Source organism: Geotrypetes seraphini, chromosome 12, assembly GCF_902459505.1.
Source record: "Geotrypetes seraphini chromosome 12, aGeoSer1.1, whole genome shotgun sequence".
NCBI classification, from domain to species: Eukaryota; Metazoa; Chordata; class Amphibia; order Gymnophiona; family Dermophiidae; genus Geotrypetes; species Geotrypetes seraphini.
The window spans coordinates 56,855,399-56,883,013 of record NC_047095.1 but is presented as its reverse complement, the minus strand read 5'-3'; the positions used below and the strand labels follow the sequence as shown (position 1 = coordinate 56,883,013).

Here is a 27,615-nt window from a genome sequence, read left to right as displayed (position 1 = left end):
AAAGGTCAAATGCCATTATTAAAGAGAAGAAATGACCTCATACACGTTGCCAACATGGAATTCAGTATGTATGTATAAACGATTAGAATAATATGCCTCAGAAAAATGTTTATGTTTAATCTACAAATATGAAAAAATGAATGCAGATTTGACAGGAAATACAAAGAATTTCAAATTAATATGGGCCCATTGATGTCTTTTGTAGAATCATTATAGTTTCTTTTTCTGGACATATTTCTTGCATATCCAGGGGTAGGGGAGGGTGGGATCCTGAGGGGGGAGGGTATATTTTGAGGTTCTGAAATACAGTTTTTGTGTGATTATAATGATTATTATATTAAAAGATTAAAATGAATAACTAATTACATTGGAATTGGGTTGGGGGAATGAAATATATTGTAATATTTATTTGTTACTATATAGTGCTATCTTGACTCCAACTTTTAAAGCACTGTTTTTGAATGGAAAATTAATAAAGATTAAAAAAAAAATGTTTACCCCTATCTTTCAACTCTAAGAACTACATTTGGTCTCTCATTGACTGTTTTCTTAACAACCATACATTGTAATCTTTCTTTTATATGTAATCTCTAAATACCTCTGCTACGTTTTTTTAATATCCACTACCTGATTGTCAATTTTTGATTTTGATGATATCTTCCTGAATGTTATCTGTTGACTGTTACCTCATTTTTTCAAATATCAATAAAAATATTAAACTTAAAAAAAAAAGAAGTGTGAGAGGGAGTTGCATAAAAATATTCTAGCTGGGTTAAAAAAAAACAACAAACAACACCCCAAGGAATTTTAATATAAAATCTGTGATAGCCTTTCTTGGGACAGCATAGTGTTGCTTTTCAGCTCATACCCACCAATGTTTAATTTTTTTTTCTAGAAACCAGGCAGGTTTTAAGAATGATGGATATAGTAGAACTTAAACCCTTGGGATTTCTGGTCCCAAGTCACCAGCGTGCACTCCTTGACAAGCTGTAGAATAAAAGCACTGGAACATCTTATAGAATTTCAGAAGGCTGATTGTGATCCATTGTGTATTCAAAAAAAATGTATAATATAACAAATTTGGTGGGGGGAGAAGGGAGGAAACATGCAGAGCATGGGTCATGGAATTTTTCCCAACTCCTCTGCAGGTATGTGTATCTTTTTCGTGTTTATCTTTGTGGGGGTTGTGTGTATGTGTCATTCTGATCAGGAGAGAAGAGATAAGAGGTCAGTTTGAAACGTGCAATTCCATAATCTCTATGGCCCCGATTCATTAAAGTCAGCGATTGTCACTAAACCTGTTTCACAGGTTTAGCGATGATCGCTGCTAACTGACCCGATTCACAGAACAGCACACCGCGTGTTTTTCCCCTCAATCGCCCATTTTCTGATCCAGCCATGCAAATTTGTAAAATCCCATGCAAAATAGCCAAGCAATTGATTCACTAACATTTGCTTGGCTATTTTGCATCTGTTTTAAGATCCTAAACCCGACTGCTGTAGACCTGTCAGTAACTGTGCTACCGACAGGTCTGCCTGGGTTGTTTTTTTTCATTTTTTTTCCCCATGGCACAGATATTTTGTGTGTATTACACACGCAAAATATCTGCCCATTAAAAAAAAAAAGAAGGAAAAAATCCCCCACCACTCGCAATGGCCCACCCCCAATGACCCTGACAATTGCGCCCCTCCCTGACAAACGCACACACACACACACCTTGACACGCAGCGATCCAAAAATGGCAGGAGGGATGTGCATTCCCTCCTGCCACAACTCCCGCCGGCCCACCCGCTTTCCCAAAAAAAAATCAGCAGGAGGGATGGCTAATCAGGGACTTCCTTAGGTTCCTTCCTAAGGGAGGAACATGAGGCGTCTGAGCCAATCAGGGCTCTAGGCCCATCCCCATGCATCACATGATGCACCGGGGAACCAAGGCAGGCCGGGCAGAGCAGGAGCAGGAGGTGTTTGTGGTTCCTCCTGCTCCCAACGCAAAGTATGGACACCAGGGAGGGGAGGGGAGGGGGGAAATGCCGAGGCAGGAGGGAGTGGGCAACCCTGTCGTTTTTTGGGGGGAAAGCGGGTGGACCAGCAGGAGTTGTGTAAGGAGGGAGTGGCATCCCTTCTGCCATTTTTTTCAGTGGAGCAGGCAGGCAAGTGTGCATGCGAACGGTCGAGGGGGGGGGTGCAATTGTCAGCTTTTTTTTTTAATGGGACAGATGGTGCGCGTTTAAGTCATGCAGAACATCTGTCCTATTAAAAAAAAAGCAGAAGCCCTGACACCAGTGACAGGAGGCTGCTTCTCCTGTTGCACCCTCCCCAAAGCATAACCTCAAACTCTGACCACACCCCACAGGCTCCACCCCAAAATATGTTCAGTTTGTCAATGCCTTATTTAACCCTGTCCACTTGTTGGTAGTACATACTGCAATTAAGATGCTAATTGTATAATTCAATCATTCATTCTCATCATACAATTAATAATAAAGTAAGTGAAACAGATCAGAAGGAATAAAATTACCTCAAAAGGGAAAAGGACCTATTTATACTCCATGTGTGTGCCTAATAAGTGCAATACATGGGCTGTACCTGTAGGGGGTAGTTTTGGGAGTGATTTTAGTGTTTCAGGCAATTATGGGCTACTAGGTTTTGGGGGTAGGGGCAGTTGCAGGGCTAGTTCTAGTTCGTTGGGAGAGTAGGAGAAAGATTTTGAAGCAGCAATTTCACAACTGCTGCGTTTCACTTTAATTTAGCATCTATGCTGCAGAATCTGGAACTTCTTCTCCAACAGAAATGCATTGGGCCATTTTCTAGGGGGTAGGGTGGGGCTTATTTTTCTGGACACTAGTACAGGGGTGCCCACACTTTTTTGGCTTGCGAGCTACTTTTTAAAATGAGCAAATCAAAATGATCTACCAACAATAAAATTCTAAAAAACACAAAGCACACTCTACGCAGAGAAAATGTTAATTATCATTTGTATTCGGGGTTTTTTCAAAGGTCAAGGCAGATGACTTTAAAATATGCAATGTCACCTCAGTAACAACTATACAAAAATAGACAAATAAACCCCCTCCCCTTTTACTAAACTGCAATAGCGGTTTTTAGCACAGGGAGCTGCGCTGAATGCCCCTCGCAGCTCCCAATGCTCATAGGCTCCCTGCGCTAAAAACCACTATCGCGGTTTAGTAAAAGGGGGCCACAGTGCAAAATATAGACAGCAGATAAAAATTATCAAAACGGACACATTTTGATTGAAAATAAAATCATTTTCCCTACCTTTTTGTTTGGTGATTTCATGAGTATCTAGTTGCACTTCCTTCTTCTATAAATCCAATATTTCTTTCTTTATTTCTCTCTGCCCCCTCCCCTTTTTTTCTGTCTCTCTTACTTTCTCTCTCCCCCTGCCCCCTCTTTATTTCTGTCTTTCACTCTGCCCCTGCCCCCTCCAAGCCATCGCTGGCCCAGAACTTCCTCTCCGACATCAGAATTGACGTCGGAGGTGAAGGCTTGTGGGTCTGGTGCTTGTACGCACCTGGCCTGGCTCGGGGAGGCAGAAAGAACAAGATCGCAAAGGCAACGCGATCGACTCATGTTGCCTTTGTGATCTACTGGTCAATCGCAATCAACCATTTGGGCACCCCTGCTCTAGTACAATCTGGTCTATTTTAAAACAATGCATCTTTCCACCAGTTTTCCCCCTTGCCAAGTTTCATGCTATTCTGTTAAATTTTCTGAAAGTTATTTAGCCAACAGACAGACACACAACTCCTTTCATATAATTCTTTCCAACTCCATTCAGTTGGAAAGAATAAAAAGCATGAAATGACAGAGAAAGAAGAGGAAGGAGAACCTCACCTTCTCCTGTTGTCCACAGCTTTGGTCCTCGTCTCATAACTTGGGGACTCTGAACAGACCCAAACCAAGAAGCGTTTGGATCCAACATTGTGGCTGTTTGATTTACCACAGGAGAAGAAAATGGGCTTCCGAGATTCTGCATCGAGGATGATAGCTTAATGAGCGACGGTGCAGAAGTCTTTGGAATTAAGTTGGACCTCTGTGTCTGGCATGTCAGGTCATCTCTAAACGATGTTCCTAATAAACAGACTGGGGGGGAGAAGGTTATCATCTTTAAGCTTTAGCAATATTTCGAATTACAATTATTTATTTATTTTATTTTCATTGTATTTATATACCACTTATAGTCTAAGTGGCTTACATTCAGGTACTCCAGAATTTTCCCCTATCTGTTCCAGTGGGCTCACAATCTATCTAATATACCTGGGGCAATGGAGGGATTAAGTGACCTGCTCAGAGTCACAAGGAGCAGCGTGGGTTTGAACCCACAACCTCAGGGTACCGAGGCTGTAGCTCTAACCACTGCGCCACACATACTCGAATATAAACCAAACCAAATATAAACTGAGGGGGGAAAAAAGGTTGACCTGAATATAAACCTAAGGTTAGAAATTTAGGTTATCATGGTGAGCCAATCTACAAAGACTGCTCACCCTCCCTCCCCATCAGCTATCTCCTAAGTCACCAAACATAATACAAATATCTGTGATGCATATATCCCATAGCTAACATATTCACAAGGCCCCTACATAGGAAAATGCAACCACAAACAAATAAATGTAGACAAAAATTATGCATTTCAACACCATAGAAAGAGAACAACATTCTACACTTTGGAAAATAAAAAGAAAGCAGTGTAAATTTACAGTAAAACTGCATTTTCTGTTCATGAAATCAAAAATATAATTATTTTTTTCTACCTTTGTTGTTTGGCTATTTCATTCATGTTTTTCCCAGTTTCCAATTTCTGCATTCTTTTCTATTGTGACTTGGCAAGAGGGAAGACCCCCGCAGCATCTGACTTCTTCATTGCCAGCCGGTTTAGCAGGATCGGGACCGAAGGCAGAGCTGATCACAATCCAGATGCACTGCTGACACTTCACCCCCCACCCCCTCCTCCCGGTGGCCGGCAAATAGCATGGACGACCGCCATGGTTGCCACTGGGAGGAATCAGCTGCTTGCCTCGCATTTCGGGCCTGCCCCAGACCCGAAACTCTGTTCCCCACAGCCAGACCCCTGGTAGGTCTAAATTTTGATAATTTTTTTTTAAGTTAGAGAAGTACTCAAGTGTAGATGAGAATATAAACAGAGACCCCCATTTTTGGGCCATTTTTTTTAGCCCCAAAATCTTGCTATATATTCAAGTATATTTGGTACATGGACAGCAATGCTCCCAGAACTATGAATAAAATAGAAAGTACTATTTATTGATGCATGCATTGATTTAACATTGATGTTTCAGATGTATCATTGGGGATCTCTCGAGTACACCAGTTTGTGCTAGGAGTATAAATGTGATGTGAAGATAAGAATGGCCATACTGAGTCAGACTTCCTTTAAGAAGTGGAGTGCCACAGGGTTCATCGCTATCAGCAATGTTATTGAACCTGTTTTTGTCACCAATTGGAAAGTTGTTCTCGGAGTATAGTCTACATTGCGAAATTTATGCAGATAATCTACAATTTTTGTTTGAATTTCCGACTGATTGAGCACAGGGTTTCCAGTTGCTATCACATTATGTGGTTAAGATCCAATTGTGGATGTCAGTGAACCATCTTAGCCTAAATGTCTCAAAGACAAAGATTCTATAGCTTTCTTCCTCTGGTTATGAAGGGGCTCCTTTGAAGTTCGTATACGCTGGTGTTACAATTTTAATTCAACAGGAAATTAAGAGTTTGAGCGTAATCGTAGATACATCCTTAAATTTCCGTAGGCACATCTCTTCAGTTGTGAAAATTTTTTTTTTTTTTTTTAGATCAAGAAGGTTTTAAAAAATATGAGATTTGTTGTCAGTTACGTTCTGCCACACTTAGATTATTGAAATTCTCTTCTGTGTGGCTTACCGAAGACATCACTTAGAGCACAGTTCTTCAACCGCCGGTCCGCAGACCGGTGCCGGTCCGCAGAAAATTCCTGCCGGTCCGCACAGGACCGGCGAGATCAACTTCTTCAATTTCCTGCCGGTCCGCGCAGGACCAGCAAGATCGAGGAGCTGTCATTCGCGCAGGGCCGGAGACATAATAGGGAGCCTCACACTGTGCTTTATCCTCTCCCAGCGGCTCTCCTAACAAACGCAGCGATTCAAAACGGAAGCCTTGGAGCTTTTGCTGAGTCGGGCCGCCTCTGATGATGCAACTTCCGCTTTCCTCAGAGGCGGTGCGACCCAACAAAGGACCTGAAGCTGCCTTACTGAATCGCAGCGCTGGCAAGGAGAGTTGCTGGGAGGGAGGGAAGAAAGCTGCTGGGCATGGTGAAAATAAAAAAGGGGACAGTTGTTACTGGACCTGGAGAGGGAGAAGGTGAGATGCTGCTGGGAGGGGGGAGTGAAAGGAGTCTGGGAAGCTGTTGGGTAAGGGGGAAAAAGGGACAGCTGCTACTGGACGTCATAGACTTGGCTTTAAACTGAGAAGAAGGGGAAAGCCGATAGTCGACCTGACCTCGACACATCGGACATCAGTACCTGACAAAGGTACTGAACTGGGACAGTGTAAAAGAGGACTCGGGTCTGAGGGTGTATGGGATGAAAAAGGACCTAAAGACGCATTGCAGGGATCAAGGGCACAAATGGACCAGGTAAGCGGCACCAACACAGAACAACAGGAAACAGAGGGGCAAAGTCATTGTGAAAAAGAGCCCAGGACGGAGTGGGAACTAGGAGAGCAGGAGGCGCAGGGGAAACAGGCAGAGGACGTCACACACACACAACAGGAGGAGGACGAAGCTCAGGAGCTGGCAAACCATGAGGGAAACTACAGGAATACCAAAGCACAAGGGAAACAAAAAGAGAGGACTAAAAACTGGGTCTTAAACTGCCTATACACAAATGCTAGGAGCCTGAGGGCCAAAATGGGAGAACTGGAAATCACAGCCAGCAATAAGGACCTAGACATAATTGGAGTCACAGAAACGTGGTGGACCGAGGACAATCAATGGGATGTGGCCATACCAGGGTACAAACTATACAGGAAAGACAGGACACATAAAAAGGGTGGAGGAATAGCGCTGTACATAAAAGACTCCATACCATCAGCCAGGACGGAAACAACAGTACGGGCGGATGGCCTGGAATCACTATGGGTTAAGCTACAGGGAGGAGCAGGAGCAGACATTAAACTGGGTCTGTACTACCGCCCACCTGGACAACTGGAAGAAATCGACCAGGAGATGGAGGCTGAACTGAAGCAGGTATGCAGAAGCGGAAATGTGGTGGTGATGGGGGACTTCAACCATCCTGGGATAGACTGGAGTATTGGGCACTCAAACTGCGCAAAAGAGACAAAATTCATAGAAGTCACGAGGGACTGTTTCATGGAGCAGCTGGTCATGGAACCAACAAGGGGCGATGCCACTCTTGACCTAATCTTCAACGGACTAGGGGGGACAGCAAAGGAGGTGGCGGTATTACCCCCACTAGGTAACAGCGATCACAACATGATCCAGTGCAGGCTTGAAATTGGGTCATCAAAGGGGAAAAGAACCACAACGACGGCACTCAACTTCAAAAAAGGAAATTATGATGCCATGAGAAAAATGGTGGGAAAGAAGCTCAAAGGCAACATAGGGAAGAAGGAATCCGTAGAAAAAGCCTGGACCTTATTCAAGGAGACTGTGCACGAAGCACAAAGCATATGCATCCCCAAGTTTAGAAAAGGGTGCAAAAAAAATAGAACAAAAAACCCAATGTGGATAACAAGTGCAGTGAAGAAGGCGATAAGCGACAAGAAAGCATCGTTCAGAAAATGGAAAAAAGACCAAACAGAGGAGAACCAAAAAGGGCACAAAGAACACCAGAAAGAGTGTCACCGAGTGATTAGAAAAGCAAAAAGAGAATACGAAGAGAGACTGGCAAAGGAAGCAACAAACTTCAAGTCGTTCTTCAGATACGTCAAGGGGAAGCAACCGGCGAGAGAAGAAGTGGGACCATTGGACGATGGAGACAGAAAGGGAGTTGTAAAAGAAGAGAAAGAGATAGCTGACAGGTTAAATGAGTTCTTCACATCAGTCTTCACGATGGAGAATATAACCACCATACCAGAACCCGAGGAGATCGTAATAGGAGAACAAGACGATAAGCTGGTCGATTTAGAGGTAAGCCAAGAAGATGTACTCAAGCAGATTGACAGACTAAAGAGCGACAAATCGCCGGGTCCAGATGGCATTCACCCAAGGGTACTCAAGGAACTAAAAGACGTAATAGCGGAGCCACTTCGACAGATATGCAACCTATCCTTAAAAACCGGAGAGATCCCGGAGGATTGGAAAATAGCAAATGTCACGCCCATCTTCAAGAAGGGCGCAAGGGGGGACCCAGGAAACTACAGGCCGGTGAGCCTGACCTCAGTCCCGGGAAAGATGATGGAGGCACTGATTAAAGACAGCATCTGTGAACACATCGAAAAAAATGGGCAGCTAAAACCGAGTCAACATGGCTTCTGTAAGGGTAGGTCATGCCTCACAAACTTATTGTACTTCTTTGAGGGAGTGAACAGCCAGGTGGATAAAGGGGAATCTATAGACATCATTTACCTTGACTTCCAAAAAGCCTTCGACAAGGTGCCACACGAGAGACTGCTTAAAAAGATATGGAACCACGGGGTACAAGGGAAGGTCCACCGATGGATCAAAAACTGGCTGGCAAACAGGAAGCAGAGGGTTGGCGTAAAGGGCCACTACTCAGACTGGAAAGGGGTCACGAGCGGAGTTCCGCAAGGGTCGGTGCTGGGACCGCTCTTGTTCAATATCTACATAAATGATCTAGAGGCGGGAACTAAGTGTGAAGTCATCAAATTTGCAGATGACACCAAACTATACAGCAGGGCTCAAACCAAGGAAGACTGCGAGGATCTCCAAAAGGATCTAACGCAGCTGGAAAAGTGGGCCGAAAAGTGGCAGATGAGCTTCAACGTGGGGAAATGCAAGGTCATGCACATGGGGAAAAAGAACCCGATGTTCACATACAAAATGGGGGGAACACCACTAGGGGTTAGTAACCTGGAGAGAGACCTGGGAGTGATGGTAGACGCAACACTGAAGGCATCGGCGCAATGCGCCACAGCCTCTAGGAAAGCAAACAGAATGCTGGGTATCATTAAGAAGGGTATTACGACCAGGACGAAGGAAGTCATCATGCCGCTGTATCGTGCAATGGTACGGCCGCATCTGGAGTACTGTGTCCAGTACTGGTCGCCGTACCTCAAGAAAGACATGGCGGTACTTGAGGGAGTACAAAGAAGAGCAACCAAACTGATAAAGGGAATGGAAAATCTCCCATATACCGACAGATTGAAGCAGTTGGGACTTTTCTCCCTGGAGAAGCGAAGACTTAGAGGAGACATGATAGAAACCTTCAAGATCCTGAAGGGCATAGAAAAAATAGACAGGGGCAGATTTTTCAAATTAAGGGGCGCCACAAGTACAAGGGGGCACTCGGAGAAATTGAAAGGGGACAGGTTTAGAACAAACGCTAGGAAGTTCTTTTTCACTCAGAGGGTGGTGGATACATGGAACGCGCTTCCAGAGGCTGTTGTAGACAAGAAAACATTAAATGGTTTCAAAGAAGGTTTGGATAGATTCCTAGAAGAAAAAGGGATTGGGGGGTATAGATAGGTATAGACCATTGCTCAGGCAATGGGCCTGATGGGCCGCCGCGGGTGCGGACCGCTGAGCAGGATGGACCTATGGTCTGCCTCAGCGGAGGCAACTTCTTATGTTCTTATGGAGAGGGAGAAGGAGAGATGCTGCTGGGAGGGGAGGAGGGAAAGGAGTCTGGGAAGCTGCTGGGCAAGGGGAAAAAGGGACAGCTGCTACTGGACCTGGATAGGGAGAAGGAGAGATGCTGCTGGGAGGGGAGGAGGGAAAGGAAAGGGAAGAGAGTTACTGCTGGACAGGGGGAGGAGGGAAGGGAGAAGAAAAAAGGAAGGAAACAGCTTGCAGGGAGATTAGAGGAGGGGAAGGGGAGAGACAGGAATGAGATGGGAAGGGGGGTCAGCAGAGAAATTGAGAGGGACAAAGATGCTATATCTGGTGTAGGATAGATAAAAATGAAAAGGGCAGTGAAGCTGGAGTGAATCGTGTAAAAAGGAGAGAGGGGCATAGGCTGGATGGAAAGGGGAGAGGGACATAGAAAGAAGACAAATACCATATGGAAGGGGGAGAGGTCAGACAGTAGATGGAAGGGGCAGATGCTGGATTGAAGAGACAGAGAGGGCAGACGCTGGAAGGAAGAGAGTGAAAAGAAGATGAAAACAGAAACCAGAGACAACAAAAGGTAGAAACAAATAATTTTATTTCTATTTTGTGATTAGAATATATCAGATTTGAAATATATATCCTGCTAGAGACATAACTGGGGACTGCAGTATTCTGTTAGCATGATATTTCTATGAACTTGGCTTGTTCAGTTTTCTTGATAGTAGAGGGGATATATGTGAAGGGGAGGGGAGACAGGGGTTTTGTTGGTCCGTGCTCTGTATATTTGTATTTATAAAATCACAATTGTTCAGAATATTGTTTTTTTTTATACTTTAATAAAATACGTTCAATATAAAATCATAATTGCGGCTCAGATGGTTTGCAGGGACCGAGCTCGCAGAGATGGGGCGTAAACGGGGTTTTAAAATTTTAGTCCTAGTAGTTTGCCGGTCCACAAAATAATTATTTTATTTCTGCCGGTCCACAGGTGTAAAAAGGTTGAAGAACACTGACTTAGAGCACTTCAAGTAGCTCAGAACGCTGTAGCTAGGGTGATAGAAAGATTACCTCACTACTCCCATGTTACGCCTGTACTAGCTGCAGGGCTGTGGAGTCGGTAGATAAATGTTCCGACTCCGACTCCTCAGTTTTTTGTACTTCAGACTCCGACTCCAGGTACCCGAAATTTCCTCCGACTCCGACTCCACAGCACTGGATAATTTTCAGATCGTTAAAATGGAATGTCAAGTTGAGAGAAATGAGCATTTTCGACACCACCTTCTTTTTGCTTTTAATCAAGATTCTAAGGCCGCAGAAGCTGCTCGCAACATTTGTGCTATGTATATAGTGGGTGCTATAGCTGAAAGAATCGCTCGTGATTGGTATGCCAAGTTCAAAAATGGAGTCGGTAGATAAATGTTCCCACTCCGACTCCTCAGTTTTTTGTACTTCTGACTCCGACTCCAGGTACCCGAAATTTCCTCCAACTCCGACTCCTCGACTCCGACTCCACAGCCCTGACTAGCTGAACTTCACTGGTTGCCAGTCACTTGGAGAATATAATTCAAGATATTAACATTGGTATTTAAAACTATATGTGGCTGATTGCAGCTACATGCTCATTTTCATTCTTTAAGATCACAAGGCAGAGACTATTTGGTTATTCCTTCAGTCCACTTTGTGACCAAAATTGTGAATCGTGCTTGCATGTTTCAAGTAGCTGGACCATTGTAGTGGAATTCAGTCCCAGATTGTATTCGTTTGATCACTGACTTTTTGCCTTTCGAAAAAGTTTGAAAGACCACTTTTTTTCAACTGGCATTTTCAGATTTGGGTATTTTTTAGTTTTGCTATTACAAACCGCAATTTGTGAGTGTTTTGCAAGACGAGCAAAACACTCGTGCAAACTTAAACTTGCAAAACAAGCATTGACTCAATAAGCGAGCTGCCACCACCCCACCCCGGGAACCGGCTTCGCTTCCACAGTAAATCCCCTCTCCCCTGAGGCCACCGGCACTGCTCCCTCCCTTCGTGACCGAGATCAGTGCTGCTATCCACCTCCTCCCCCCACTGACCGGCACTGTGCTTACCATATGTGCACCGATGCTGAAAGTGCCTGCCGCTGATGTTCTATGCTGGGCTACTACGGGACCTTGAGCATCTGCGCATGCTCAAGGCCTTCTGGCTATCACCCTCTCGGAGTGAGAGCCAGAAGTGGGGGGAGGAGGTGGACAGCAGCACTGATCTCGGTGCAAAGAGAGGGAGCAGCGCCGATAGCCTTGGGGGAGAGGGGTTTTGCAGGGGAAGCGAGAAGCGCCAGTGACCTCGGGGGGGGGGGGGGGGGTCAAAGTGGAGGACCACAAGAAGACAGAAGAAGGGATATGGGTTGGATCAGGGGTGGAGAGGAGAGATGTATCAAGTCAGTGGAACAAATCATCCAAGTTTCCATTACTTCCTATGGGGAAACTCGCTTTGATATACAAGCATGCTTCTGGAACGAATTATGCTCACAAACCAAGGTACCACTGTATTTAGCTTATTTATTTGCAGATTTTTTGAATTGTATATTGTATGGTGATTTTTTTTTTTTTTTTAATTTCTTTATTCTTTTTCAAACTTACATCAAGTGCACAAAAAGAACAACATGAAATACTATCTTATAACACTTGAACATCATACATTATATTCTTAATATGTAAATTAATTAAAAACCCTCCCCCCTCCCATCTTTCTATACAATCATTAAAACTATCATATTCCTTCAAAATTTCAATTTCGCTACATCTTATCTTCCAATCCCCCCACCCCCCTATGTATATTATCAAAGAAAAATGATGCCTATTCACTACAAAAATCAACCATCGGTCTCCATATCTTTAAAAAAATTTTATAACTTCCTTTCTGTATTGCAATTGCTCTTTCCATCTTGTAAATATGACACAGGGAATCCCACCAAAACGTATAATTGAGATTACTGTATGGTGATGTTTTATTTTGATCTAAGTTTGTCTAGTTTTATTATGCATGTAACGGTGTTATCCGCAAAAACGTTTGATATGTGGGCTACAAATGTTTTAAAACAAATAAATAAATAAGGCAGATTTGTGTAGAAAAAGGCCAATCTTTCTGGTGCCAATATTCATTAGTATTTGTACTTTTAAATTACCAAAACAGTGCCCTGGGGGAGGGAGCCAGCAATGTTGAGGTTTGCTTTAATTTCTTTGGCGCTATGGGCTGATATCCTTGCGTGGGAACTGTCGTCCATCGTGGCTTCTAGTCAGCCACTGAGAAGTATCTGCTGCTAGCGCCTACCTGAAAAAAAGTGAAATTTAGCACTCTGGAGAGGAAAAATACCGTGCCGGCAAGACACTACCAGAGAAGTTCTCAGAAATGAAATGTTCAGTGCTAGCAGAGTTGTTTGGGTGTTTTTTTTTTACTCGGAGACAAGCTAACAACTAAATCAGTAAGCTTGCCTTCCCTGTTTTTTTTTTTTTTTAACGGAAAACAAGGGGGGGGGCAGGTAGGTTATTCACTAGCCTCAGTATGTAGTGGTAGAGAAGTTGGTAAGAGTGGTTAAACTCCTGTAGGGACAAGTTTGTGTACATATCTCGGTACTGAGGTGTATGTAAATGGGGAATGAGTATTTGGTCGGCAGGTTCTCTCTCCCCACTTCATTCTCTTCCTCTGCCCTCTCTGAACTGATGGACTTTATAGGCTTTGGCCACAGACAGTTTCTTTGGGGGTGAGGGTTTTGTTTTGTTATGGGAGGATCCTTTGGGGAGGGTTGAGGTGGGGGACAGGGGGTGGTGGTTTTGCATAATTGTTTATTTAAATGCATTATTTAAATGTATTTGATGACATTGGTCCTTTTGACGAGTTGAGACGGTAGCTCTGTATCCTGTTCTGTTGTTTATTCCTTTGGTCATCAATAAAAATTGTTTGAACATAAACGGAAAAACAAAAAACGTTCTAACTAGAAAGAAAGAAATCCTCTGTGAAGAAAATCTCTGTGAAGAGGAGAGGGGAGAGCCGCGACCTGTCAGGAGCAGTTGACAAAAAACTGATAGACTGAGGGGAGGGGCTGTGAGTGTCGGGATTCCTGCACATGCCCAGTAATCTTTTAAAAAGCTTCCTTAGCTGTGGAGAGCTCCAGCACATAGGCTCAGTCGGTGGACTTCACCTGCAAGTGTGCCTGCAAATCCCGTTTGTCTACGGAGAAACTACTGTTACTATGGCACCACTGCTAATAAACCACTTTGATATATGAATTACCAAGACAGTTTAAAAACTTCAAATAAACTAATGTCCTCAAAAACATTTGGACTAAAATCAAGACTAATTTACATAAAAAATAGATAATTCTAAATTTAATAGATGCTGGCATTGTCATATGACTTTGGATCATCTGTTATATTTTTGTCCATTGGTACTTGGTTTCTGGAAGTCAATTTGGGAACAAATTAATCTCATTCTTGAATCATCTATCTCCTTGTCATGAGGCGATAATTTGTGGTACGCTGCTTCATGTTAAACCTACTTTAGATAGGTATAAAAGTCGCCTTTTCCTGATCTTGACAGGAACAGGGGTTCAACTGATTACTCATAATTGGAAATGCCATGATAGGATTAATTTTATTTTTGGGTGGGTTACTGTGTGTACCACATATAAGTATGAAAGGATGATGGCGGAACGTTTGGGGAATAATAAGTCCTTTAATGATGTATGGAGTCCATTGACTAATTTTATTGCATTATAATTAGGGTCATTTTTCTTTCTTTTTTTCATTAGATTTCTTACACATCCAGGGAGGAGGGTGGGTGGGTGGGAAATGTATTTTGAAAAGTTAAATTATTTCATTATACTACTGAAATCATATCATATGTATTATTGTTTTAAGAATTAAGATAAGGAGAGGAGAAAATGTTTGTTTAATGTAATAATTGTATAGTTAATAGTGTTTTTCATGCAGTTTTTCTGATTTACCATTTGTATTGCACTATTAAAGTTTGAAAATCAATAAAGATTTACAACAACAACAACAACAAAAAGACTAATTTACATAGCTTGGTTACCCTAAAAAAAAAAAATCTCAAAAACCAACAACAGGATTTTTGACGTTCTAGGGCTGCAATGTTTAAGATGTATTGTATTAAAATAAGAGCACCTAGTTTCTCTCTATCTGTACATTCAGAGCTTCTCATGCCAGAAACCTCAGTAAACATTTGAAATGACATCATGAGATTGTTGCTCCAGCAGGAACTATTACTTTTGGGAATACCTAAGTTGCTGGATGACGGCTTTGACTCTCCACTCGATGATGCGTGCGCCACTCTCCCATTTGGTGCTGCAGCTTCTTGGTGAGCAACCAGCGTACAAGTCAAATTATTTAAGAGAGTTAGGCATTCTCTCGACACAGCTGTCCAGTTGTTAGGATGCCCCCCTGCCAGAGAGAGAGGGAGAGAGATTACAGTTAGCAGTTTATTTAGATTTCTTTACAGAAAAAGATGCAACCACTATTTAATTGACTTATTGAGTTTGCAAATGTCTAGGCAGACTAACTGCTCAGCAGCACACAAGAACCTCAGGGAGGAAGGAGTGGCCTAGTGGTTAAAGCTACAGTCTCAGCACCCTGAGGTTGTGGGTTAAAGCCCAGCACTGCTCCTTGTGACCCTGGGCAAGTTACTTAATCCTCCATTGCCCCAGGTACGCTAGGTAGATTGTGAGCCCGCCAGGACAGATAAGGAAAAATGCTTGAGTACCTGAATGTAAAATCTCTTAGACCAGTGGTTCCCAACCCAGGCCAATCAGGTTTTCGGGCTAGCCCTAATGAATATGCATGGAGCAGATTTGCATGCCTCTCACTTCCATTATATGCAAATCTCTCTCATGTATATTCATTAGGACTAGCCTGAAAACCTGATTGGCCTGGTGGTCCTCCAGGACAGGGTTGGGAACCACTGTCTTAGACAACCTCCATTGATAGGTGGTATATAAACTTGGAATCTATTTCAAATTATCACTTGTTTAATATTTTTAAAAATTTCTTACTGCCATAAACAGATTATATACACTTCTCCCTCCATATTCACGACTTCGGCACTTGCGATTTCTGTTATTTGCAGTTTTTGTCTTGATGTTCCCCCCCTCCCCATGACATCATCCTGGAGTGCAGAGAAAATTCAGCGCTTTTTCCCTAGCGTGGTTAGGCAAATGGCAGCGTCGGAGAAAAGTGTGCAGAGAGAAAATTTTAGAACTTGCTTCAGCGTGGTCTGGTATTGCCTCTCCTTCAGCAACAGGTCAGGTCTCGCTCCATATTCGCAGTATGGTTACAAAGCGTTAAGGCTCCTAGTGCTACTGAAAGTGCTCCCAAGAGAGAAAAGAAAGTGAAGACCTTCCAGAAAAGGTAGAATTATTTGATATGCTTCGTAAAGTCAGCCTCTGCTGTTGCTCAGCATTTTGGCATTAATGAATCTACTGTTAGGTACATGAAGAAGAAGGAAAAACCAATCTGTGAAGCTGTTGTTGCAGTTACACCGGTGGGTGGGAAGACATCACATGTTTTGAGCGATAGCAATCTATCTCATGTGGAAACTGCAACATTTATGGTGCACGATTGCTTTAAGAAGAGAATTCCTGTAGACTCTGTATGATAACTTGAAGAAAAGGGAAGGTGAATTGTCACAATCTACAGACTTTCAAGCCAGTAAAGGGTGGTTTGATAAATTCCGGCACAGGTATGGCCTATGTAATGTGAAAGTGAGAGAAGCAGCATCTGTCAACCAAGAGGCAACTAGAGAGTTCCCTGCCACCTTTAAGGAAATTATTGAAGAGAGGGCATTCAATGCCAATGATACCACTCTATTTTGGAAGAGTATGCCACAGAGGACTTTCATTAGTAAAGAGGATAAGCGAGCACCTGGCTTCACGGATGCAAGGGATAGACTAACCACACTGCTTTGTACAAACACAGTAGGCCATATGATAAAGCTTACACTGATTTATAAAGCTGCGAACCCCTGAGCCTTGAAAGGAAAAGATAAGTTCCAGGTGCCTGTTTACTGGATGCACAAGAAAGCTTGGACAACGAGAGAACTGTTTCTTGATAGTTTCATCAGTGTTCTGAAGTAAGAAAATACCTTTGCATTAAGGAAAAGGACTTCAAGGCTCTGCTGGTATTGGACAATGCCTCTGGACACCCAAAACCACGAGTTCCACACTGAGGGTGTTGAGGTCATCTACATTCCCCCCCCCAAAACATCTCTCATCCAGCTTCTAGACCAGGGAATAATAAGGACATTCAAGGCACACTATACACAGTATTCAATGGAGAGGACTGTCCATGAAATGGAAGAAGACACCAACGTGGAGAACATCACAAAAACATGGAAGAACTTCACAATCACCAATGCCATCAATGTTATTGAAAGAGCAGGATATTTCTTCTCTGGGTTTTGACAAACCACAACTTCAGCATCAGTCCCTAGTGGTATAGTCAGCTTTGAAAAAATATACTCCATCAAAAGTCAATGCCTCAGTGACACCAGGGTGTGAAGGATGCACTATAGACAAATCTGGGTGTCGCCTGTATCAAAATTCCATGCTAGTGAATAGCATTCTAAATTATAATTTCTATATTTCCTGCTATATAAAGCACCTTGTTAAGAAAGTATCTTCTTTTGATAGATACATTCCTCCACAACATTTGCAGGAATTTCATCATATCTCTTGCACTAGCTATAGGGCAAGATCTGCTTATGATGTGTTTGAATTATCTTCCAGAGCATCAGCTATGTCAGTGGCAATGAGACATCTTGCATGGCTACGAGTCCCAGATATGAACATCAATTTTCAGGACAGATTAGCGAGCATTCCCTATCTGGGAGATGAGCTGTTTGGTGACTCTATTATAATAATTTTTATTCAATTTCAAATTTTACATGAAGTGTACAAAATATTGAAATACAATTAATGAATACACAATATCACTTTTATATCTAATACATAATATTCTAAACATATTTTTGTCCCCTCTCCCTCCCCCCACCCTTCTAGTACTTTCTAATCATTCATTACATATTGTATATCATATCATATATATATAATGTTTGGTGACTCTATTGAAAATGCCACACAACTTTGAGAAACATTGGGATGCTTTAGTTAAATCCAAGCCTAAGCCTTCAACTTCTAATTTTTTTTTTTTTTAAATCTATAGTCCCGCGAGAACTGACTGCAGCCATTCAGAAATCGGCGTGGGCCCAAGTGGAGCGCGGAAAGCTTGTTCCTGATCTCCGCGCTTCTGACCTGTGCGCCACTGGCTGGGAAATACGCTGGACTACCAGGTATGACAGCAGCGGGCGAGCAAGTTTAAAAGATGCTGCGGCGATGGCGGGTTAAAAAATATGCGGCGAGGGTGTTTAAAAGATGCAGCGGCTTTAAAAAATTGGTATTTTCGCTTCATAAGACACACTTACATTTCCACCCCCTTTTGGGGGGTGGAAAAAGTACGTCTTATGGAACGAAAAACACAGTATTTTACTGTTTTTGCTATGTACTATTTTAATTACTTATGTTTTATTTATGAACCGCCTAGAAATGTTTTAGTAAGCGGGTACAAATATAATAAATGAAATACAATAGATCTAAGAAAACTAATACAGAAAATGAAATTGTACCAAACCTTCCTAAAAATACACAATGTGGTATAATGCTATTGAGAAGGAAAGAAAAGAGCTGAAGAGTCCGAATCTACCCATCTAATCTCTGCCAAGACCACTATAGAGCTTAACACATACTGAACAGAAAATTCAACTTAGCTTACCAATACCTGAAAAGAAAACCATTTCTTCCTCCACTTGACAATTGTAAACAATCAGATTTTTTTCAAGTTTAAGAATAATTTTGTGCACCATTAATTATTCCCACAGATAGCAGACCTTGATTTTTTTTCATGTATTTCCTTATCCAAAGTCTGTGCCCAGTTAAATAGTTTATACTTGAGGGGAGAGAGAGATGGAGTTCTTTGCCACTGCTAGTACCTGGTTGACTCAGGCTAAAGACTTCTTGCCGTCGAGAATTAGAATACTTGGATAGCAGCATCAGATCCTGCAGGGCCAAATACTGTAACGAAGAAAACCAAGGTTAAATACAAATCAGTTAAAAAGTGAAGTACAACTTGCCTTCAAAACAAGGTGTTAGTTGGATAAGACTTTATGGAATGACTAACTATGATGGTACATTTCAGTTTGACTAAACCATACTTTGCACTGATATTTGATCCAACTTCAGCCAACAGTAGTTAAAAGGTTATTTCATACAATGTCCTCACAGCTGCCTAAAGCACCAAATAAGCTTTTGATCAGATACACTAAACGTTTCCTGGGAAATCCCCCTCCAGAGATCTAAGGTACAGAAAATAGGGAAGAGAGCATGGCAGACAGAAACACAGAGTATGACGGCAGAAAAGGGTCGGCGGCCCAACAAGTCTGCCCACTCAAGAACCCTCCCCTCCCTTGAGAATCTATCTTTTAAGCCTAACTCTGTAGCAATCCCATCTTTTTGTCCCATCGTCTCTTGAAGTCGAGCACGCTACTGGCCTCGACCACCTGGCGTGGAGGACCATTCCATCGATCAATCACCCTTTCAGTGAAGAAGTATTTCCTGGTGTCACCATGAAATCGTCCCCCCTTAAGTTTTAGCGGATGTCCTCTTGTTGCCGTGGGACCCTTAAGAAAAAAGATTTCTTCCTCCACTTCAATACGGCCCGTGATGTATTTGAATGTTTCTATCATTCCCCCCTATCTCTGCGCTCCTCGAGATAATATATGGAAACATCAGAGAAAAGCACACAACCTACCTCGTAGAAACAAGCAAAACAAAAACAAGAAAGAGGCAAGCGAGATGTCTATATCCAGCCAGAAGTGCTACATTTATTAGTACACAAAGTCCAACAAATAGAAGCTCTCTCTTCTGTTATTGTCCCTACTAGGTGCCTTCTTCAGGGGACTAGTGAGATACTCGCTATGAGTCAATATTAAACCAAAAATCATGTCGACGTGTCAAACACTATCCGAGACTATAGAGAGAAGCCCCCTTTCCCCCTCAGAACCTCCTAAACCCGCCCCTTCCATGTGATCAACATAGTAACATAGTGGACACTTTCCAGCTGTAACAGCAGCAAAGGTGAAAACTAATGCAGGGCCTGGGAGCAGCAAGTGTCCATATGGCCTACAATTACAGGAATCTCTTTTGTGGGAGGACAGGATAGGGTTATCATGAAAACTCATATAAAGAGCAAGGCCCCACAATAATTTTTTATTTCTGTTGCAACACCTGAAGATCCATGTTTTTCAGATACCAACAGTTTCAATTTTGGTTGGGTCAGAGTTTGCACATTTCTCCCTAGATGCAAACCAGATTCAGGCCATAAGTGCCATAATCAGGGCAGTCTTTCTTCCCAAACTATTGACAAGTGTGAAGGTAAAGGTTGAAGAATATCTGCTTTCTCCAAGAGAAAAAAGGCAGATATATTTTTCTAAACTAATCAAAGATACGATGTACGATTGGGAAGAGAGGGATGCACTTGGGATACAGGTCTCTTCTAAAACACTGGTTTTTCTCAGATGTGGAACATACACCCAATTTACAGGTTCCACACTCTCTCATTACTTCTTTCACTCCTCTGTGGCTCAGGCTCCTCCAGTACTGGACTATACATGATGTGATTCTCCATGATCTTCTCTGTTCCTTTAACTTTGTCACTTAGGTTAAGCCCATCCGGCGTAGGGGATGGTAGCGCGTAGATTGATCATCAAGGAGATAGCACCCGAGGTTATGTCTAAACCCATTCTGTCTTTGGAAAATTCCCCATTTGCAGGGTTAAATTATCCTTCCTTCAAAAATCATAGAAGGTAACACACTGGCTGTTCTTCCATGACTTGAAAAAGTACAGGTCAGATTAGGAGTAGGGACTCCAGAATATTCTTTTTGGGTCAACATTTGTGAAGATTTTGCAACAGTTCTATAATATCAAAACTTTTACAAGGTCCTGTTAAGTGTTGAATGTTGTCATCCACTTCAGGTCATCTTAATACCAACAGATTGAAAGCCATATAATAATAATAATAATAATTTTATTTCTTATATACCGCTATACCATAAGTTCAAAGCAGTTTACAACAAGTTACATACAATGAGAGTAAGAGATGTTTACAACAAGAAGTAAGAGATGTTTAAAACAAGATACATACAATGAGTGTATGAGATGTAAGGGGAACAGAAAAAGTACTTTCTGGGATATAAATTGTAAAAAGGAAGAGAACCAAGATGGTTTGAATCAAAAGGACGTATCTAGTCAGAGATTGGGGTTCAGGGGAAAACAATTTAGGTGGAACACCTTTACAAATGGAAAAAATGATGAGCGGAAGTTCACTGAAAGCTGAATTGCAAGCTAAACCAAAGACTGACACCCATTTTGGAAGACTTAAGAGTCTTTCGCTGTTACCATTTGGCTTCCTGAAGAAATTTTGAAACATGGCACGTCGAGGCCAAAAAACTATACATAAAAGATAAGTGCTTTTTAATAACACAATCTTTCAAGTCATGCACATATAGTGTGTTAAGGTGGAAGTTTTGCAATAATTGGGTGGTGAGGTTTTTTGGGGACTTTCTGTCCCCTTTTTCCTCCATGTCTCTGAGCACAATCTATCCACTGATTAAAGTATAAGGAATATGGAGTTTCAAGAGGACTTTTAAGAAGTTACAGCAATTACACTAGTGTGTTTTTTGTTTATTTTCTTAAAGATGGATGCAAGGCAGAAAGTGAAGACAAAGGACAAGAAGGCCATGGAAATATAGCTAAAAGCACAGAAAAATGAAGTCACCAGACAACAAAGGTAGGGAAAATGATTTTATTTTCAATATAGTGATTGAAATGTTTCAGTTTTGAGAAAGGAAAGATGTTAAACTAACTGTGAGGGCTGCAGGAAAAATAGGGTACTTGGGCCGCAGAAAAAATAGTTAATGTCTTATTAAAGAAATGACAATTTTGCATGAGGTAAAAAAACTCTTCATAGTTTACCTCATGCAAAATTGTCATTTATTTAATAAGACATTAACTATTTTTTCTGTGGCCCTCCAAGTACCTACAAATCCAAAATGTGGCCTTTCAAAGGGTTTGAGCTTGAGACCAGCGATATAACTCATTATCAAGAAAGTTCTTCAAAACATCACCAACCAGTCATTGAAAGCAATCCTACACATCACTTTGAGCACATATTAGTAAAATGAGAGTTAATTGACATACCTTAACAACTGGGGGAGGGCTGCTGCTTAAAACTTTAGGAAGACATCTGTCTGTTTCTTCAGCAAAGGAAGTCTGAATAGGAAAAACATAAGCCTACAGAAATAAAATGTAAACACACACTACAATGTGCTGTTAATGAGTTTAGCAAATCCTTAAAATCAACTAACCATAAGCAGATCACAAGTTAATCCTAGAGCCACATCAGCCCCTACCCCAATCTACAGTCCAGATTCAGCCCTGAACTTCGAGGCTCAGAAAAGTAATTTAATTACGATCAAAATAAGTTCAATTACTCTCAAATCATTAGAATGGGGGAACAGCTTGCAGAAAAAAAATGAATGTATGGTTTCAACTAATAACCAGCAGCAATTTTAATTTCAGAAGTTCATTTTTTCAGCTGCAAAGGCTACTTTGTCAGAGCCAATACAGTTTGCTGAACTGAAAATGATCACAAAAATGGTGCCACAAGAGGGTCCATATGAAATCTAATTCAAGCATACAGCCATTTTTTTTTTTTTGCAGGGCTATTTTTTTGCGTGTGTGAAACCCATGGCCAGCCCTACCATTGAGCAACTATGTTTTTGCACGCGGACCTACTTTTTAGACCTGCACTTCATCCCCTACTTACTTATGCAAAACAACGCCCCACAATTATTCTTTGCATGCATACATGTGTTCCATGGGTCACCTCTAGTGAAACCTGGTATGGGAGGAGGATCAATCATGCCAATCAATAAAGCAACTGGGCCTAAGATCAACAAAGTAATGACTAATCAGCTGCTTTCCATAACTACCAATCAGGAAGCAGAATTCATCCAGCCTCTTCCCAAAATAAGGGCTGCAAGGCATTCTTGCTAGTGCCTAATTTGCAGTCTTTGCTTAACATAGTAACATAGTAAATGACGGCAGATAAAGACCTGAATGATCCATCCAGTCCGCCCAACCATACATGCTCCATAAATTAAATTTAAATGGTCCTTTTTCTTAGATATTTTTGGGCCTGCCCGAGCTAAATAGATCATACAGCTTGGACCCCTCCCAATGCGATAGTTGTGCAGAGACTAGTGGTTGAGCCACAAGGGGGCCTTAGGGGCCTAGACACCCCCCTCTTTTCACCAATTAGGCTCAGGCCTTACCAAAACCACAGCACCCTTGAATGGCTATGCAGGATGCCCAAGCCCCACCAGATGTATAAATCTGCTGCCCAAAACTGTCCCCCTCCACCAGTGCTACCTTAGTAGCATACAACTGATGCAGATACTTCTCGCACAGGCTCAGTTCATGGACAAATTGAGCCTGTGCGAGGCATGCTGGCATCAGCAGCTGGAAAGAATGCCAATAACTTCCTCGCAGCTAAGACAGCAACGGGGGAGGGGAAGGTTCGGGCAGCAGCTCTCTTCAGCTGGTAGGGCTTGGACATCCCCACCAGCAAAGGTAGAATTTTGAATGTGTGGGGAGAGGAAGCAGAAGGAAAATGCATATCACTCCCCCTCCCCTAAAAAAACAAGCTGCTATTGACCCCCCTGGCAGAGACTGTGGGTTAGGCTCCTAACCATATGTGCAGTCAAGAGAGACAGGAGCGTGCGACAAAAGACATCGCCGAAGCAGCTTTGATGCCTAAAGCAGCTGCGTCAAAGAGTTTACAGAGGACCACAACCACACAATGGTCCTGTATATCCTTTAGCATCACACTACTTTCACTGGGTAGAGAGGTGCGCTTAGTCACCTGTGCAGCCAAAGAATCTACCCTGGGCTGACCCAAAAGCTGCTGGCAATCCTGTGTCAGAGGATACAAGCATGACATGGCTCTATCAATTTTAAGAGCGCCCTCCAGAGAATCATGCTGCTCCAAGACCATAACGCTCATTTCAGGGTGCCAGGGAAAGATAGCACACTGCAAACATACACCACAAAGCCAGGAGGAAGAAGTGGACCAAAGTGAATCCTGCAAAGATTCAGAAAGAAGATCGGGCAAACCCGCAGACTGAAATAAGCACATCATCTCCAGGATCCAAAACCCCAGAGGGATCCGTAGATCCCGCACACAGTCCCTATCTCCCACCCTGGGAAGAACTGCACCTGCAAAGAAGGGGTAGGCAAGCGAGGCATCTGCATCAGGATCCCCCAGATCAGGGTCAGGCAGCATAAAAAACAGTGACAGGCTGAGTCAAGGACATATCCAAAGGAGCAATGTGACTGGGCAAGGGGAAAACACAAAAATTTCATAAAGTCTGCAAAAGTGTCCGGCTCCTGGGGAGCCACACTTAGATGACTTAAATGTGCGTTTCTTAGGCTGCAGAGGGTCCGCCACCCCCCAGGCTGGCTGAGCGTTTAGTCACCTGCTTCAGCAGGGGAGAGGCTAAGCTTGACGCTGCCGCCTTCCCCAGCTACACCAAGTGGCACATGGCGCAAGGACACGCTAAAAGTGCTAACTGCGCAATTCTGGCATGAATCCACATGAGGAGAGCCCAAAATTTGCAGTTTTGGAGAAGCAGGGAGCTTTAGAGGAAAAAAAAAAAAGACACAAAAAATCCAAGATGGCTGCCGTCAAGAAATTAGTGCCAAAATCATGGTTTTTTTTTTACACTTCCCAAACTCAAAAAACAGTGATTTTAGGATATTTTGGGAGGGGGAACACAGGGGAACATGCAGAAACACTTAAAATCCACTTTCCAATTTCCTCTGATTTACCTCACAGGTTGTATCAGCCTGTACTCACTGTGACCTGTCTGAAGATCTGTGCTGTTGCCTGCCTCATAGTAGCCAGAAGAGAATCACTGCTTCGGTGCAGGGAATGCTTCTGCAAAGCTGTTCTTCGGGCTGCCAGTCAGACTGACTGACTGAACTTCCACCCCTGCGGACCAATGAATGTGCACTGGGACGGGCAGAGGCAAGAAGACGCGGAACCCTGTAATACACCACCGAGTCTCCTAAGGGCGTCTAACAGCCTGCGCTTGACCTCTGCTTATCCGTAGGTGAGCCACTTTAGGGACAGCCCTAACCTCCAAAAAAAATTATGCAGGCTGGCTAACAGGTAACCAGTGGGATCAGCCATCAGCTACAGACCAATGGTCTGTGTGTTCTCAAAGTAGGCAGAGCTGAAAACAAATGCTCCAATCACCAGAGTCCCTGAAAAAGGGACAAAAAATACACTGAATAAAATGGGGAGAGCAGAACACTCCTGCAGGCATGCATGCAAAAGGAAATAACTGTAGGTGGAGCTAAGGAGCCCAGTGAAGTACAGCACAGGCAAGGCAAAATGAAAAATCTGGAGTGGATTCCTTCTACAGATGCACACAGCTATAGAGATATTACCCATCTGTCTAGAACAGGGGTGTCAAAGTCCCTCCTCGAGGGCCGCAATCCAGTTGGGTTTTCAGGATTTCCCCATGAATATGCATGAGATCTATTAGCATACAATGAAAGCAGTGCATGCAAATAGATCTCATGCACATTCATTGGGGAAATCCTGACGCGAACACACGTCAATGGTACATAACAACAACTCGAAGCAAGGCCCACTGAATAAAATAGACACTGCAGCAGTCTTATTATTATTAGCAAGATTAATTCTGTTATCACACAATACTACTAGTTTAAGAAAACGAAATTAATGTATTATCTTTGTGGATGTTTTCAGGATTTGAGAAAGTGTATGGCTCCCCACCCTCTACCCCATTAAATTCATATGACCCAGGACTGCCGAAAAAGTTCAAGTAGCTGAGTTATATCAGCTAAAGGTTTCGGGAGAATTGCTCTAGAACCAGTTTTTACAATGTCATTATGTAAACTGCATCCTAAAGTCTGCACAAGATACTAGGAATCATTTTATTTTACTGTAAAATGTTTGGTTTCAGCTAAAACAATGCAAGAAATGAATGCTTTGACCTGCATTCCAGGAACATGAATACTAACCTCAGTTGCATAGATTTTGAAGAGCACCCATGTGATATACCAAGTGATCAGGAGGAGGACACCACATAACCAGGTATGGTAGAACAAAGATAAATCCAGGAGAGTTCTCAGTGTGTCCAGAGGCTGCACCTTGCTGTCAGAACACAAAGATTGTATTTATACCCACAGGCTCAATAGCAAGATAATCAATTGGCAAGTTAGATCAGTGTTTTTCAACCTTTTTTGGGCAAAGGCACACTTGTTTCATGAAAAAAATCACGAGGCACACCACCATTAGAAAATGTTAAAAAATTTAACTCTGTGCCTATATTGACTATAGATAAAGTAATTCTCTTGAATAGGAATCAAATAAACACAAAGAAAGTATTTTATAATGCTGCCACCGCCAACAACACCGTTGGCGGCGGTGGCACTCAAGTGGCTAAAGAGCCGCAGTTTGCCGGCCTAGGGACAACACTGGAGGGTGGCCAGCTGTGCACCCCCTTGGGACGTAAACCCAGGGTGGGGCAGACCGCCCCCCCCCCCCCACCCTGGTATGCCACTATCTGTACCTCACTCCCTCCCTATGACCAAAAATTCTCCTTTCTTCTATTCCCCGTGTACACAACCATCTCTTTGCCTCCCTTCCTCTCTCCAAAGTCCATACCTTCTGTGTCCAAACACTCATTCCCTCCCCCACCTCAGCATCTCTTTCCCTCCCTTCCTCTCTCCCAAGTCCATTTCTTCTGTGTCCAAAAACGCATTCCCTCCCCCACCTCAGCATCTCTTTCCCTCCCTTCCTCTCTCCCAAGTCCATGCCTTCTGTGTCCAAAAACGCATTCCCTCCCCCACCTCAGCATCTCTTTCCCTCCCTTCCTCTCTCCCAAGTCCATGCCTTCTGTGTCCAAAAACCCATTCCCTCCCCCACCTCAGCATCTCTTTCCCTCCCTTCCTCTCTCCCAAGTTCATGCCTTGTGTCCAAAACGCACTCCCTCCCCCCTTTTGTGTTCCGTGTTTGCCTCCCAGCCCATCTTTGCAACTTTCTCAGCAAAACGAAGCTCAAGCCGCGAGGCTTGTCTTCTGCTTCCTGCCTGCCCTGCCGCGCACAAATAGCCGAACGGAAGTATTTTCCGACGTCAGCACTGACGTCGGAGGGCAGGCTTTGCTTAAGCCCTCCCTCCGATGTCAGCGCTGACATCGGGGAACGCTTGCGATCGGCTATATGTTAGCTTTGACCCCCAAAAAATTAGCTCTTTATGTTAGTTACTCATTTTATATACAGAATTTTGACTCTCTATTACCATCCTGTTTGAAAACTGAAGAGTGATGCTGCAATGACCTATTTTGGGGGGGGTATATCATGTATGTTTGATTTGCCTGTAGAAAGGATAATTACTGCCATCATGCTAACCTTATGAGTGTTGCAAGATATTTAGGGAACATTGCATTTCCCCATAACAGGTATTTGATAACACCCTTAACGAGATGGTCATGGAAATTTCCTTCATGAGGTTGCTGTTCTAGAGCCCTGACTGCATGCTGAGGGTGAAGAGGAAGAAAAGGAGGGCACACCACCAGCAAGTTCTGGACTGATATGGCAAGGATGCTAAGGAGTGAATGCATTTTTAATGCATGCTTATAGCCTATCA

The 27,615-nt window shown here is 42.9% G+C and overlaps 1 protein-coding gene across 2 annotated transcripts in view; it reads right to left on the bottom strand.

The window, feature by feature from the left end:
* NDC1 (NDC1 transmembrane nucleoporin) overlaps positions 1 to 27,615 on the bottom strand; it is an 89,024-nt gene that overhangs the window by 18,711 nt on the left and 42,698 nt on the right. Inside the window, exons 8-12 of one of the 2 annotated variants that reach the window (XM_033916939.1) lie at positions 25,988 to 26,120; positions 22,073 to 22,144; positions 18,807 to 18,888; positions 15,047 to 15,208; positions 3,857 to 4,105 (exon numbers count right to left, since the gene is read on the bottom strand). In XM_033916939.1, coding sequence (XP_033772830.1) covers positions 3,857 to 4,105; positions 15,047 to 15,208; positions 18,807 to 18,888; positions 22,073 to 22,144; positions 25,988 to 26,120 — 698 coding nt within the window. Of the gene's footprint in view, positions 1 to 3,856; positions 4,106 to 15,046; positions 15,209 to 18,806; positions 18,889 to 22,072; positions 22,166 to 25,987; positions 26,121 to 27,615 lie in introns of both variants that reach the window. The other variant, XM_033916937.1, reaches the window with a different exon arrangement.